At 36.2% G+C, this 17699-nt stretch overlaps 1 protein-coding gene across 2 annotated transcripts in view; it reads right to left on the reverse strand.

The window, feature by feature from the left end:
* The window catches only part of KCNJ6 (potassium inwardly rectifying channel subfamily J member 6), a 127879-nt gene that overhangs the window by 89392 nt on the left and 20788 nt on the right, over positions 1-17699 (reverse strand). The window contains exon 2 of one of the 2 annotated variants that reach the window (XM_087721658.1): positions 6569-6620. The exons of the other annotated variant lie outside the window; for it this stretch is intronic. Coding sequence (XP_087577784.1) covers positions 6569-6593 — 25 coding nt within the window. The 5' untranslated portion in view covers positions 6594-6620. The remainder of the gene's footprint in view (positions 1-6568; positions 6621-17699) is intronic. 2 annotated transcript variants of the gene reach the window in all.

A 17699-nucleotide genomic window follows, 5' to 3' on the forward strand; every position in this document is an offset into this window, starting at 1 on the left:
TTCCAGACTATGTTTAGTTAAGCTTAATGGAACTACTTGTTATGATTTAGGTTTCATTAACTGGAATTAATGAGCATTCAGTGAAACTAACCTATACAAGATTCAAATTGATCCAATGCCTTTACGTATTATTTTGTTACCCCAAGTTAGCCTAAGGAAGAAGATGCTTCAGATTAATATTTTATATATAATGGGTCAGACTGAGAATGTATTCATTGAGAATTACTTCCTGGTTTATTCCATTGTAGCTTTAGCTCATTTTCCAAAAGTTAGTAATAATAACAAAGGGAAGAGATTATAGCTGAAACTGACATAGTGATTTACATAGAGAATTTTGGTCACAGACATTCTGTGTTTTCTTAATCACACGAGAGCTTTTTCCCCCTCTTAGCTTTGCCTCCAGCTATAAACCAGCTCAAGCAGAAGAAACCAACAGCAGCTGCAACATCCTTAGATAATACTGCATTTTTTTCTATTGCTGTCTTTCATTCAAATAAGAAAAGCTTATAAATAATACACCCATCTTTTTTGCTCATCCTTAACAGCTCTGCTATATGCTACTTCTTTCAACTAATAAATGCTGGCTAGTTCTTTCACCAAGTTGCCTCCCACCCCCACCAAGCTGCTGTTTCAGTTTTCTAACATCTCTGGCTATATATAGCTAATTTGTCTAGCTGAGAAGGGGGCAAAAAATCCCTTTACTTTCTGTAGGGAATACCAGGAAAACAGCAAATATCTCCATGGAAACATGTTTTTCAATCTATCAGTCTCCTGCTTTACTTAAAACATGACCTGTACATGGAAGACTACTGTTCAATATTAACACAACATTTAATACAATGTCCGTTTTGTACACCTGGTTAGCTTACCTTCCCCAGCTCTCAATGACATGATTTATTTTTAAATATCTCTAGAGAAACCAATATTCTTTCAAACCCTATTAAAATGGATCATTTGACTTTTTGCGTGCAAACATGTCAGATATGGGGGTTTCTATAGTAACACAGGCTACTGGCTTAATTTGAAATTGTAATCTTTAGACACAAATGAAGATGTGTAATATGACTTACAAAAAGGACAGTTTGATTTGCCATTATGGTGACAGGCTGACCATCAAATTCTGGTAAATGATACAATAATTTAAAAAGAGTTATTTTCAATTTTCTGAAAGCAGTTTACTATTTGGGTTTATGTTGCATCAGTTACTCTAAAAGTGATTTTCTATATATTTGATATTAGAGGGTTTAAAAAAAATATTCTAAAAACTGTAGGGAAAGACAGGTTTCCCATTATAGTTTAAAGCATCACACATTTCATAATCTAGGGCATAATATTTAAACAATCTTTCAGGATTCCAGTGATTGCTAGGACAGTTTAGGATTTCAGAATTAATTATGTATATATGTGGTCATTTCCAGCAATAACAGTTAAATAAAGTCCATCAATTTATGCATATTACATTTGCTCTTCATTAGGCACAATGTGAATAAAGAGGGGGAGGCCTGTGGAAGTTGGTAGAGTCCAATCATAGTCTTGGACATTCTACAGAAAAGCTAAGAAAAGGTTGTAGCATTTGCTAAAATTGCAGATAGGTTCTTCTAATTATTAGCTTTTAGTTGCCTGGATGGATTTAAATGTTGTATTGATACCAGACCATCAGTAGTTTGAATTAACATTTGTAATTGTGTTTGTTTATTCTGCATAATCAATTGACTAATAAATATTTTGACTAATTGACTGAATCACTAGAATAGCTGTCTGCCTTGATGTGTGTGTTTGTGGCTCCTATAAAGAGTGTGTGTGAAGCTCTTGGATCACCCAGTTCTGACTCTAAAATGAGCCATTCTACTTTCTACTGTCATACATCTCTAAAGACTCTTGTCTGCAGTTTGAGTAAAGGGCCTAATCATAAAACTATGAGGCCATGATGGTGTCATCACAACTTCCAGTGACTATTTTTTATAGAGGAATAATGATGCCTTGAAGGCCAAGCAGAATTCCTTCATCCCAACAGCCCAGCATTTTTTCAACATAAATGCACACAAAACATATTGAACATATCTCTCTGTTGGTGGGGGAGGGGATGCAGACTAGCACTGTTCTTTCTCTGTGTGGAGCAAAAATAAGGGACTTCCATTGGTTTACAAAGATGTCAGAGTTCAGAGGATTAGGCAATGACTGAATGATATTTTTTGCACTTTTATGTTGACCAAAAGGACCATTAATTGGCTCTTGATGTTCTCTGACTGTTCTCAGCATTAAGAGAATGGCAAGAATGACAGATGGCTTCAAAATTCTGTGGAAATATTTCAGAGATTGCTTTGTAGAAGTACTTCCATTTGTACCTTCAGAGGTTCATATTTCATTTAGGAATGCGAATTGGTACAAGCTGGTCTAAAATCATCCCCCTGTTCTTTTCATGTTTTTGAACAAGGAAAAAGAAACACATAACTGCTAGATTTAAATGATCTCCCCTCACAAGAAAACGATGCTATATTCTCCTGCTCCCTTTCCACTAAATCCCACTGTTTTCATCCTCAGGCTCACTATTATGGGGAATAGTCTTGTCTAGAAGAAGAAGAGCTCCATGAGAGGTGAGATGAGTTTCAGCAGGAGGAGAAGCAAAAACCAAGAAGAAGAAGAAGAGGAATGTTAATTCTCATGTGTGAATTGTTTTTAAATGTCATTCTATAGTTCATATGTGATTGTGCCAGATAGTATACTCTGCTATAAGAAGTTCAGTGAACACACCAGGCTCCCGTGTTTTCAACATCAGCAGCTTTAAGATGTGTATACTTCAACATGGCTGACTGGGGAATTCTGGGAGTTTAAACACACAGGTCTTAAAAGTTGCTCAGGTTGAGAAATAATGCCATGTACTGAAGAATTCCTTTTGAATTCCTATGAAACAAAAAAAGATTGTCGTTAACTGTGTGAAAACATTCAGCAGATACTTTTCTAATAATTATGTGGAAAGGACAAGAGCTACTGGAAAAAGAGAAAGGACAGTCTTTAAAAATTAATAATCTGGGGTAGTAGGTAAACTAAACTTTTCTTAAAAGAAACAATAAAAATTGTCTGCTTTCTTTGCCTCTCTGCTCCATTTTTTTACTGTATTTTAAGAGTTGGAAACACTGTCTTTTATGGTCTTCCAAGCATCCAGCAGAAGGATCCAATAAGAGATCATGGGAAGGCCAGGAAAAGGATGGAAGACAACACAGACATAAATAATCAAGAAACAGTGGTTTTAGTTACTTGATAGCTTTGACCACAAATAGCAATTTAGTCCAAGTGGGGAGAAATCTGAGAAAAAGTGTTTCAAATCACTCAGAGACTTTATCATAAATAACTCACTATAAATAAGACTGGAAGAATCCTATTATAGTTTTCAAGGTAGTGCATTAAATATACCTTACTAAAATTCCTTAAACCTAACAGATACAGTGGGAATGTTGCTACATTTTTACATAGATTATTTTTGGGAGAGAAGTGAGAATGAAAGATGACTATATCTTTGTACTGTCGCAGACATTAAACTACTTCACATTTAGGTACTCTGCAAGGTGGATGAAACAATTTGGTTATTATAAATGACTGAATATTGTCCTGAGTTTAGAGCAAAGACACCAGAGGAAAAAAAGAATCAAAACACTACTTGGAAGGATGGCAAATTAATTTCATAGCGCTATAGCAGTTTTTTAATTTTATTCTAAAATCATAAATATCAGAATATATTAAAAACACACATACTGGAGTTAATTGCTTAAATAATCACTTGGTCCTGTAGGTTCACTAACAAGATCTAACTAAAGTATTGCTCTAAATAATGTAATGTAGCTTTCTGAACAGGAAATTATTTGTTTCAAGAAAAATTAATTGGAAGATAATTATCCCATCTGTGTTCTATTACAAAATGAGTAAGTCCTTTGTGACATTTGACAAGATGACAACCTAGAGCCATGATGGTGAATATATGGCACGCGTGCCACAAGTGGGAAGTGGAGTTACATTTGGTAGCACGTCAGCCGCCAGCTCCAGCGCATGTGCGCGCACCAGCCAACTAATTTTAGCCTTTCTTGAGGGCCAGGGGAGGCCGTTTTTGCCCTTCCCAGGGTTCAGGAAAGCCTCCAGAGGATGGGGATGGGGGGCTGCATGCACAGGTGGGTGGGGAGATTGAGTGGGCACACGCATGCAATTTTGGCACATCGTAAGAAAAAGGTTCGCCATCACTGTCCTAGAGCTTTCCAAGAGCAAATACTAGCTTGATGCAATGCCTGGCTCTGGAGAAGACCATAAGCCAGAATAGCTGTGACACTCAATTCCATATAAATGAGAGATAATGTATTATCAAGGGGTTGTATGCTCATGACATTTCCAAGATATAATATGACATCATGTTGTCTGATGCATCATTTTAAATCCTGAGAGAGATACTTGGAAACATCAATTACATGCACTTTATATTCCTCTTGGTGGCTGAAGTATTGTTTTCAATTGTTTTCGCTTATGATTGCCTAGTTAATACTACTAATCATGTAGATAAGAACAGACTCATTTAACTTTTTGGCTTTTCTGTGTGTCTGTCTCTCTGTCTCTCTCTCGTCTATCTATATCATCATCTGCCCATCTCACAAGCAATGGTATAAAACAGAACTAAAAACTGTTAAAATACATTAAAATATAAAAATCAAACTAAAACAATGAATAATAGATGAAGGGATGTTAAAAGTAGTGGAATCCCTGTGCTAGTTCATCTGTCCCCTGGAATCCCCAGGCCTGCTGGGGATCTCCTGACCTCTGGAAGCCCAACAGTGACAAGACCAATCCCAACTCATAAGGGAGAAGATTCATTAGCATGGACGCCACAGCAGAAAAGGCCTGCTGCTGCCTAGGGCCCACCAAATATAGCTCTCTAGGCAACAGAACTTGTAACAAGCCTTCCCTGCTGGATCTGGACAAAGGAAATTGGAGAAAGGTGATCCTTCAACCTGCTCCCATGCCAAGAAGGGCTTTAAAATTTAATACCACAACTTTTAAATTATTTAATAAATATAGACACAGTCCATCTCACTATCCAAGGGACTCTTGGCAGTTTACAAATACAGCTATAAAACCATATAAAATAGATTCAATTAAAAGTGCAGTTAAAACAGAATGAAAAACTTAAAAGCAGAAGCAGAATAAAAATGAGTTAAAAGCAGAAGCAACAGCCTTAGACCCCCCAATCAACCAACCCCACACTGGAAACAACAAAAGGTGAAGCTGAAAGCCTGACAGTACCAGTGAAATGCAAACATGGATTCATAGTTTTTATGTTTGGATCATGCAAAACTCAAAGCTCTTAGATGGCATATTTTTAAAAGCTAGCAACCAGAAACACACTAATGAAATGATGAAATTCCTACTCTTTGGATATCTGGTCAGTTCTGGTTTTTTTAAAAAGAATCCTCCCCACCTCCAAAACCACTAACTTCTTGTTATCAGTGGGCCAAAGGCCAAGGCTGTCATCATAATAATGTCAAGTTATGTAACTATACACATCTGAACACTGAAGAATGAAGTTAACATTTCCTGTCTTTACGAATGAATTTCATCAACCACATTTGGTGTTTTGCTGACCAATTAAGTCAATTAAGAGTAAAAGCAATGGTTTACTTTCTGTGTTGGTATTGGGAAAAACTGCTAAGATGTGAATACTTATACCTCACTTTTTAGCCTCTGTGAAAAAACTTGAATGGAATGTATATGATTTTTTTTGTAAGAAATGTCATTATTTCTAAAAGTATACCATTTGTTCTAGATCTGAGAAGTTAGTAGCTTGCCCCATACTATGCTAAAAGCCAAAAAAGAGCATATCTCTAGTCACATAAATGCTAATGTTTCACCTGAATTATGTCCCAAATTCCATAATCTAAATAGCATTTCTGCAAGAGTGAAACTGTATTAAGCTGTGTGCAGCTTCACTGATTTAAAGGATTTTAAAACTGTTCTTGCCTTTCAAAAAGGAATATGGTTAAATTTTACCTTTGGGATCAGTTTCTCTAAATCCCTATTTTCCTTTATCTTTAAAACAGAGTTTACTGATGTGGATGTTAGCCAGTGACTACTATTATGCAATTATCAAGTTTTCTCTACTATTGAATTTGTTTTTTAATTGTTTTTTAATTATATTGAGCTGCATCCTGTAATAGTAATTTCTTATTGGATTCTTTAGTCATATGAAAAAGAAACATTATACCATTCACCTTTAAAAGCAATTGCTAGTTGGCAATTCTTTCATAGCTCACAACTCAATATGTGATAGGAGGCCGTGAATCTTGACTGGCCATGATCGGCTTATATTCATCTTAAGTTATGAGATATGACTCCCTATTTATGGTTTTGAAATTATTCATGGCATCTGTGTAACCATGTAACAAAAGATGCCACCTTTTGTGAGGAGAGGCATTTCATAGAATGGGAGAAAAGCATTATTTGGGTGAACTTATCTCCAGGAGAGTAATTCCACCCTCCCCCAAATATAACCACTGTAGCAAAATCAAGAATTGATCTTCCTGTATGTACTCACTCATTGATTCTGTCAATTTGGCCATCTTTTTCACTTTCTGTTTGAGATCCTCCTAGAGGAAGAAAGCAAATAATAAAAACAACCCCAAATAAATGTTTATGGGAAGCTTAATATACTAAATTACACTACTGGTCTATATAGCTCAATACAATCTCTGCACCACCATAATTCTCCAAGGCTTCAGACAGGACTCTTCCCAAGTCTTGGAGATACCAATGGTAAACTTAGGAAGTTTCTGCATTTGAAATTTTGTCCTTCCTCTAAGGTGTTTTTGATGTAATTTCATTTGCATGTTGCATCAGTCTATAATGTGGTTTTTTGGGTTTTAACTTTGCATGTTGTGTTTACTCAGCCATCATGGTTTGATAATCATAGTTTGCGGGCTAGCATCATAGGCAAGTTAGCATAGGATTACAACACTATGAAAGGTTTTATAAAATAACATTGGAGGCAGGGATTCTCATATTTCTGAACCTTGCTGTAGCTCAGTGGTCCCCAATCTTGGGGGGGGGGATTTGGCATGGGGGGAAGAGAGGATGGTTTGGGCACCCACACAGCTCCATTCCTCATGTGAGGGGAGCTATGCATGCATGTGCACTTACCTGATGCTTTTTGCGTTCCAGTTCTGAACAGGCTGTGGCCCAGTAGTGGGCCATGGTCTCAGGGTTGGGGACTCCTGCTCTAGCTCATATGAAAAATGAAGTATTAAGGACATGTTTAAAAGAGAGAAAACATCCTGGGAGTTTTTATAGTGTTCTTTGAACCAATTCATTATTTGAGAAGTTGTTCTTTAACTTTGATTTATGGTTATCTTTAAAGCAGAAGTCTTGCAGACTTGTATATTAATTTAAGTATTACAATTATATGATTCTATCACATTTACAGAATGAGGACTTTTTTTCCTTTTGAAACAGCTTCTTAGACAAGGCCTTTTTATGAACATTCTTATTTGTTTTGGTCTTGGACCATAACACAGAAAAACAGAAGTATAAAACACAATAAATATAAAATGAATATAAAAGCATAAATATACTAAAGTGCAAAATCACATAGTACTATAAATTTATAATAATAAAATAAAAATCTCTCTCAAACTATCTGAACTTTAAGTATTTTATCTCTCGTATCCTCACAAAATTCAGCTACTTTTATGAATAATTCAACTTCTAATTTGAAAAGTTAAAAGGAAGTGAGTGCTATTTTAGAGACACTAAATAACATTAAAAAGTGGGGCAATTAGTAAAGAACAAATAAGCTAACACACAAACTTTAAAACCACATAATTTGCATTGTATAACATTTTCTTGTATTTTTGATAGATCATTGCAGATGGTAAAGCACTGCATCTAACTAATCAATATCCTCTATTATGTGCAGGAATTGTTAGAAAGATATTTAACTATTTTAAGCAAGCAACTTATTCTTTTCAGGTTTAATAGTTTGGAACCAAAGACACATCTGTTCGGTGTCATAGAAACATTTTTATTTTAATGCTTGTCATAGCACAATTCAGCCTGATGAAAAACAGTAGGAACTCAGTTTTTATGCGAAGTGCCCACATTTTAGAGAGAAGTCTGCAGGGCAGAAGTTTTTAAAAGATGATGATTAACTGTGGATGTTACACAGTTGGTCCTTGAGGTATATACACTTGGAACAGATGTCTGGAATATAGGCTACAGATGGAAACTGAACCATTGTAGAGGTCAAATAAGAAAAGAAGGGAGCAAGAATAAATATAGGAAGAAAACAAGGAGGAGATTGGAAGGGAGGAGGACTGGCAAAGATGATTAAAATTGAATGGGTGCAGGATGGCTGCAGAAAAAAACCATGTGATTGGGTTGGACTTTTGGATAATGGTGAAAGGAAGCAAGGTGGAGCAGGCAGGTGGGAGAAGGAAATTAAAAGAAAAAGACATATAGGAATTATTACTAAATGAAGCAAATTCAGACATGGTCATCAAGCAATTCCTTTGTATTTTATGTTTGGAATTTCCCCAGTAGAACTTCCACCCATTAGTACTTATCCTATCTTCAGAGGCTATAGAGCATAAATCCACAGCCTTTCCCTATGATAATCCTTCTGATATTGGAAGACTGCTATCATGTCTGCCATTAGCTTTCTCTTTTTAAGCATCCCAAGTTCCTTTTATTCATAGGCTTCAGAGATCACACATTTCAATTTTGCACTTTTCCCTGATTTCCCCCCATTTCCTTAGCAGTCCTTCGGGATTGGGCGGCATATAAATTTTATAAACAAACAAACAAACAAACAAACAAAATAGCATTTATCTATGATGACCAGAATTAAGACACAATAGCATAGTACTATCATTTTCTTTGCCCTTTATACCTCCCTTGATATTGTCTGGGATTGCAGGGGTATTTTGGCAGTTGCAGCACATTGTGGCTCATGCATCATCTGTGGTCTCCTAGAATGCCCAGATAGTTCTCCAAGTCAAATTGCTGAAGCCAGTATAACTTATCTTGTAGCCGTATATCTGATTTTTCTTACCTAACTCCAGGATATTACAATTCTTGCCATTGGATTACTTATTATTGATAGATATTCAAATGTATCAAGATCCTTTTGAGCCTTCAGTCTGGCTTCTGAGCTTTATCAATTCATTCAGCTGTATGGCATCTTTGGATCTGGCGTGTACCCTTTCTACTGCCTCATTTAAGTCATTTATTAAAATGCTGAAGAGACCAGACAAAACTCTGAGGTGCTTGCTTACCAACTTCTATATAGTCATAGATCCATTAAAGACAACTATTGACTACAGTTGTTTAATCAATTTAATATTTTATTTGGTTTTGTATATTCTATTGGCTATATTATATAAATCACTGCAAATTGCTGGGAGTATTGCAGTCCTTAAATAAACAAGTGCATAAATAAGAATATAAATAAGAACATATACTTTGACTCCTAAATGGAAATGTGGAAATTGATATGAATCATTCAGGACTGAAGGACTAAATAAGCTCACAAGTTTATATAATAGCTTTATGAGGTTTCTTAATAATACATAATGAGCCTGAAGTACTTAAAGAATCAATTAGATTAATGTATTAATTATATGAATACATAGATATCTTGAAAAGTATAATGAAAAGAAGAAAAATTAAAAAAGAAGAAAGTTAAGTATAAGCTATACCCTATTGTGTATCACAGATATATATATATCTGTGTATCACAGATATATATATATCTGTGATACACAATAGGGTATAGCTTATACTTAACTTTCTTCTTTTTTAATTTTTCTTCTTTTCATTATACTTTTCAAGATATCTATGTATTCATATAATTAATACAGCATGCAATCCTGACTTAATCCACTTCCACCTGGAGTCAGATTATCATGGAATATGAAATGAGTATAGATTGTATCTACAGAAGTTCCACAGGCTATTAAGAAATTTGAATTTTGAAAAAGACCGATCTGGAAGGATTGTTCTTGCCAAATCTATGCTGACTTCTAGCAGTTATTGTATTATTCTTTTCAAGGAGTTTACAGAATGATATCTTTATGATTAGGTCTATAAATTTCCCAGGTACTAATATTTGATTCATTTGTTCCCTAGATACTTCTTTCTCCTATTTTTGATCCGACATGGAAAACATTTTGACTATATTATCAGCAAATTCAAAATGCTTTGTATTTTGTCTCAGGGAGCTAAACTTTCTCAGAATAAATGTATATTCCCTTTCCATATTTCTTATCAGTCTCAGCCTTCAATCCTGTCCCTTTATCCTCTTTCTAGAACTCATAGCTCCTTGTTAAAAAAAAAAAAACTAAACCAAATGCTGAGTTGTTCTCCCCTTTCTTTGTTACTAGCTAGCCTTTTGTTAAATATTATATAACTGGCAAGAGAGAATGTATTTCTGTGTGCTTTGCCTTGTTATGAATCATGAGGCCCAGAACAAAAGTTAACAATCCAAAACATTTGAAATGCAAAAGGCCATGGTTGTATTCATATCTGAATATCTTATATATATAGCTGAGGCCTGGATAATAGTCCATATTCCATATTGGCCACAGGTCTCTTCTTCCTCCTTTCTTTCTGTAATATTTGGGGGTTTCTCCCTTGATTTTGGCAAGCAGAGTATCAGAGAAGGCAGAATGGTATTGGAAGTGATGAAAGAAATGTCCTTCTGGGTTCGGCTCCAAGTGGGGAAAAAGACACTGGAGACATGGAGGCTGCTTGGAAAGATGGTTTATTGTGGACAGGACCACATGCCTTGAGTCCTGAAAAGAAAAGGTGATCACATGCTTCAATGTTGGTGGAGAAGAAGAGAAGGCTTAGGAAGGGGCTTGCTAGGCTTTTTATAACCTGTTCAGTCCCACCTCTCTGTTTCCTGTTCCTGTGTAAGAAATGTATTCTGATTGGTTGTCAGACTCCCATGGGGCCATACAGGGGCAACTCTCTAGGCTGAGTTTTGAATCCAGGTTTGGTTGAGTTCTCAGATGCCATGTGATCAGTTGGGGTCAATATTATCATGCTTTCCTGTAGCTGAAGTGGAGAAGTCTTTAATATGTAAAGTGGACTAGCTTGGCCTTCTTAATGGCCCATTAACAAAGTGGGGATGGGCAGGAAGCTACAGGCAGCTATTCTGTCTTTTAAAACATGTTTCTTTTCACATCCAGAGAAATATTATGCCTTTTCAATATTTCCTAGGATATTTCATTTTTCTGGGAGAGAACTGGGTGATAACTTCCTACAGAAGTACCAGTGTTTTCATTTTTATGAAAATATATTGTTTACGTGTATACTCCAGAGGTGGGTTGCTCCCAGTTTGGCCTGGTTCGGCCAAATCAGTAGTGGTGGCAGTGGGAGGCTCCACCCACCTGCCCAGTTGCTTCTGCCCATGCAGAGAAACGTTGCATGCTTGCGAGCACAAACGAACCGGTGGTAAACCAGTTAGCAACCCACCACTGGTATACTCATATATTTATGATTTATTTTTTATTATCACTAAAGACAGGACCAATTCATCTTTCTAGCTTATTGAATGTAAAGAAGATAAATTTTAAATAAATTTAAATTCATTCACTACAACTTTTGCACAAATATGTGCTGGACACGGATTGGTGATTTTTTCACCCCAAATTTGAGTGTCCCAAACTGCAAGACAAGCTGCAATCAATCACTATATAAAATACTTTCTGGGCTGGTGCTTATAAAGTCAAGTAGATACTTTGTTCATTGTATGGACCTCACTGAATCAGCAGTATAATTATTGCTGACTACTGAATTCTCCAAGGAAAAAATGTTGAGTTCAGGCATTTTTTAAAGAACCTCATGATCCTGTCACAATTGCTTATCAATTTTATTTCAGCAAAATATCTGACTGCACATACCTGAATGAAAAACCTGAAAAGCTGGTTTTTGCCAATGGACCAAGGAAATCCAGAGTGGGTAGGAGCCCATCAAGTGATAGTTTGTTTGTTGATTGTTGTCACCAAGGAGGTAGGGGATATTTTTATTGTTTGTATATTAGATTTTTATTTTTTAAGCTCCTCAGAGTCATTGAAAGTGAGTGGAAGACCATATAAATTCCATCAAGCAAGCAATTTATAAGGATAAGAGAACTATTTTCTTAAACTTCTTGTTTTATTGAAATTATAAATATTTGATGATCTCCTGTATATCATCTAGAAATCAATAACTGAAGCCCAACAAAGCTTTTAAATATTTCTAAAGAACCAAAATATATAATTCTACTCATGCAAAATAATATGTTGCATTCTTGCAAATATCATTTTCTTAGTCTGATCTTTTTTCCAGAAATGTTCACTAAAATAGAATGTAGCATTCCAGCAATAATATTCACCAGTACTTTAAAAAAATAAAATATTTTTTCTTTATTTTTCCTCCTTTTGCAACTAGTTATTAGCCCTGTTTCTGCACCTTGTTAAATATGACACTTTGCTGGCCTTCAATAAACACACAAAGTTCTTCTGGAAAGAAGCAGATCTCTGAATTTGGCCTGTTTCAATACTTTTGACTTGAGGCACTGGAGGGATCCAGTTCCTTACGGTAAAGTTTTTACTCTTGCAAAAGCTGCATTAGCCTTGAGAGTGGCGATATTAAAGGTAGTGTATACAAAAATAATAAAATCCTTTACAAGAACAAACTCCCATTTCCCTTTGACTTTAGAGCAAGGAATTTATGACACCATGGCTTCAGTCTTACTCTCATTTCAATTGATTTCAGTTCAGGTTTTATATGGTCCAGGCAGGCTGAAAATCTGACACTTATTTTCGGCCAGCTACTGAATAATGAAAAATTTCCTTGTAATGATAGCTTTGTTGAGTCCATAGAACTGATGACTGACTTGTACATAAGAAGTATTGCAAAAATAATTTCCCCAGTTTCCTTTTAAACAGCTACATGAAGCCACAGAAAAGCCCCCCCTCGGTGTGTGTGTGTGTGTGTCTGTGTGCATCTTCCTGGACAAAGCTCTTGCTTAAAGAACTGATGATAACTGTGACAAAGGGAGTCTTTGCACCTTTGTCTCTTGCATGTGCATCAAATACATCCGTTCCTGGATTGAGACTGATATACTTACAGTCACTCATATCTTATTTGGCTCCTGGTTAGAATGCTGTAATATACTCTATATGGTGCAGCCCTTGAAGACCACCCAAATCTTCAATTGTCTAGAATACAGCAGTGTGGATAGTTGGGACATTCCTTGCCACAGGTAGTTCCTCTACTCTGTGAGCTGCACTGGCTACCTATAAGCTTATGAATTCAATACAAGATCCTGGGAAGTTGGTGGAGGCTAGGTCATCCCATTTTACACCTGCCACTGCCGCTGAGTTCTGGGCTGAAGAGGCTGGAGACATCAGTAGTGCAGCAGGGTGTGTAGGAAAATGGGATGTTCTGGCTACTGCCATCTCCTATCGCCCATTCTGTCCACTGGCGCCATCCTGCCACCACCACCCCTGGCGTCTTTGGCCTGGAGCTCGATGGTAGTGGCTGCAAGAGATGTGAAAATGGGAAAGCTCCAGCTGTTGCTTTGCACTCTGTCCATCTGCTTGCTCGCCCACCCATGGCAAGTTGTCCCCATGCGAGTTGGCTGTGTGGAGTTGTCCTGTGATGGCTTGGCAGCAGTGAGTTGGCAGAGGTGACTTGATGGTGGCAAGCTGGCAATGATAAACTGGCCATGCTGAGCTGGCAGCACTAAGGTGTCCTAGATCCCTTTAATACTACCCAGAGTCATGTTGTTATAATGGAGAGTCATATAAGTGTTCTAAATAAATATTATGCCAGATTATCAAGGCCCAGTGTAAATTTATGCTGCTATTTATCAGTGGGCAACTTACTGTACAAGAATATAGAGATAATATTAATGAAAGAGAGCAAGTCTCATTAAGAGAAAGTAAATGACACCTCAATCCTGGAAAGTGAAAAGATGTGAGAAAAACATTCATAATAATATTGATTGTGTTTGGTATAAGAAGGGACAAGGGAAGAAACTGATAGACTTCCAAGATTCTTATAAGTAAACATTCCTGAATCCTTGCTTTGTATTTCCTAACATGGTCTACTTTAACGGGCTGACAGTTGCCACTTAACTGATGCCCAATCTATTTTGGCTAAGTTATATAATTCTTTGGATTTAGTTTCAGACAGTTTTTTTAAGAGTATGTACATATCAAATGTAGTATCTGCAAATAAACTCTGTTACCCTAGGAAAAAACATGGTTGCTTTAAAGAGTTGCAGACATGGTACTATATTTAGGCTTTCACACATTCCAAAGCACCTTTTTGGAGTGAAATCCAAAATGTTACACAGTCCTAAATGGGATTTGTCCCTAGAAGCATAAAAGTATCAAAGCCAGTTATTTGGCTAAAGCAACTGAAAAGGAATCCTTTGTAATGTCATTCTTTTTAACCATATGAATTCAACCAGAGATTTAAAATTTGATTTGACTATGGGGAAACGAAAGACTTCTCAAACAGATCATCAAGCTGCATGTTTATCAGCCCTTGAACAGACATGAAAAATTAACTGGAGCCAGTATGCGTCTGTCACAAACAAATCATAGCAGACTAACCTTATTTCCTTTGGTAAAATTATTAGTGAGTGATAATAGAACTACTATAAACCCAGTGAACCTGGACTCCAGCAAAGCCTTTGACAGAATGCCTCATAATATTTTTCATAAAATCTTAAAATATGGGCTAGATGATTCTGCTATTAGTTGGACTCACAGTTGGCTGAATGACCTCACAAACTGCTCATTCCTTCCTCCTGGAAAAAAGCTTCAAATAGCGTACCACAGGTCTTGTATTCAATATTTCAATCAATGACTTGCATGTTAGAATTGAGAGAATAATTATAAAATTTGCAAATGAAAACTAGAGGAATAGCTAATACTAAAGATAAATAAATATTTTTAAAAGATTTAGATAGGCTTGGGCAGTGGGCTAAATCAATAGGCTGGACTTTATGGTAATAAGAAAAATTATCTAAGTAGAAAAATGTAAGTAGGCCTGGATGGGCAATGGTCCCTGTGAAAGGGGTCTGAGTATCCTTGTCAACCATGTATTAAACAGAAACCAACAGTGCAAAACAAATGCTAAAAAAGGCAAATGCTATCTTGGGATACATTAGCAGAAATCATGTTCTCTAGAAGTGGTTGTTCTATTGTACTCTGTCCTAGTGAGACACAATTTACAATTTGTCTGTCCATTTCTGGACATTAGAGTTCGAAAGAGATGATAACAAATTGAAGTAAATTCAGAATATATTTATTAAGTTGATGAAGAGTCTAGAACTAAGCCTTATGAAGTAGGGTTGAAGGATATGACTATATAATTTTAGCCTACAGACAAGATGACTGAAGGAAGTACAATACCATCTTCAAATATCTGAAGGACTGGACTTATTGCCCATTACCCTAGAGCAGTGCTCTGCTGGCTGGAGAATTCTGGGAGTTGAAATCCACAAGTCTTAAAGTTGCCAAGTTTGGGAACCACTGCCCTAGAGAACAAGAGCAGAATAAATGGATTAAAAATATAAAGAAGGCTAGTAACCAGGATGATCTTTCTGGTTATATAAGTTGTCAGTCAATGGGCCAGACTGCTACATGATTTTACTTTCATTGGAGATTTTCAAATGGAGGTTGAATGGTTATCCATCAGAGATGCTCTAGTGAATTCTGCATTGAGAAGGGGACTGGATTAGAAGAGCTCCAAGGTCTTTTTATTCTCTGAATCTCATAGAATACTGTCTTGGGATTCTTAAATTGCTGGCAAACTGCTTGGAAATGATATTTGGTTTAATGCGCTGTCAGGAAAGAATAATAGAATTGTGTGTGTGTGTGTGTGTGTGTGTGTGATTCTTAAACAAACTAGAATGTGGTTGTTTTGTGGTGGTATGTAGACAAATGTACTTTTTCCATAATAGCCTACATAAAGTTGTAAAAATGAATCCTATTTGAGTAGAACAAAATTCCTCTGACTAAGCTGATACATACAGTACTCGTTTAATTTAAAATAGCACTGCAAGGCAAGCTTTGCTAAATTTCTGCTTGTTGGAAGGACTGACAAGGAATTCTGGAGGGCAACATTTGAGAAAGGCTGATATAGAACATCTCTCTTCTTATTGGGATTCAGAGAAAACTAGGCAAATCTCCAACAGAATGGAGATATAAGCTGAAGATTGATATTCATGAGTAAGTGGTTTGTAGAAATATCCTTTTTTGTTATTCCAGGATTTCCTAATTGCTGATGTGTGTATGTGTGTGTGTATGCATATGTATATACTGTATGTATATATGTGTGTGTGTGTGTATTGCATATTAGTTCATATTAATTAGTTTTATACACACCCACACACATGCTTTATTAGGCTTGTATAGGCTTTATTATCAGTTTGTGGCATTCTCATTGATGTTAATGCTTGCCACTTTATTATTTTGATTACTTTAAGACAGAAATATGAATTTTGATTTATGGAGAATAAAGGCATACTTATAGAGAAATGCAACATTATCCAGATGCTCCCTTAGTTTGGCAGCTGGCCTCAAAATTAATACCAGTCCTACTGGAAATAATGCCAATTTCTCAGATGTATCCAACTCCACTGCTATTCATTTATCTCCCTCCTACTTATGAAGTGGTAGGGTTAAGGATGAGTCAAGAAGGATCAAAAGATTTGAGGATACAAAGGTGGACTGCCTTCCAAAGTCTTCTCTCCAGCTGATGGTCCACGACTGTTTTCAGAGGAAATCAGTTCTCTGAGCTTAGGTCCTGACTGGTCCTATTGCCTTTTACTTCATTGGGGACATAGTCCAGTGAGCAGACAGCACTGATTTGGATGTATGTGGGATCTGCTATGCTATAAGTCTGCTTTCTAAGATGGCAGAATGCTTAAGAACTGACAGTAGTCTAGTACAAAGCTTTTTATTATTGATTAGATTTATTATGGTCACCCACTTCAAAAGTCTCTAGGAAGCTTATAGCAAAACGTACAGTTAAAGTAGTTAAAAACATGATCACAGAATATACTGCCCAGACTAAAAAGCAAACATAATAATATGTTAGTCTGTCTAAGAATTAGCATTTCCTGTGCTGACTTGATTTCTGTGTCATTCAGTTTTAGTTTTATAAAGGCAGCCCTAGGTACATTATTTCTGACAGGGAATAACATATAATTGTTTAAATGGAAGAGTTACAGCTTATGCACCATCCAGGATCTTCAGCGTATCTAAAATTATCACTGCTGCTAGCATACTGACCTCTTACATTCCTGCACTCATTTATCTCTCCTGCTGAGAGTGTTAGTAAGTCTATCAATTAGTACTGAACTGATAGTTCTTTAATGTTGACACCTGCTTGTCAGAATCTATAAATTCATTGTGGACATAGAAGGGAGTTAGTTTATAATTGCTTGTAATTTTGCTGCTGGATACTATAAATAATGTTTCTTCTTCAGGATTGATCCCATAGTTCTTTTTGTACCAAATGTTGGGTTTCATTAATTCTCAATGTTGTAATTACCTTCAAATTTGTGTTTATGCATATAGGGACAATATTTGAAAAATAGCTTTAATGTGATAAAACAGACTCTATACTTACAAGAATTACATTCTCATGGCCGTATCACACTA

This window comes from Thamnophis sirtalis, unplaced genomic scaffold (assembly GCF_051295495.1).
Source record: "Thamnophis sirtalis isolate CommonGarterSnake01/CBP01778 unplaced genomic scaffold, rThaSir2_p1.2 scaffold_8, whole genome shotgun sequence".
NCBI lineage: Eukaryota > Metazoa > Chordata > Lepidosauria > Squamata > Natricidae > Thamnophis > Thamnophis sirtalis.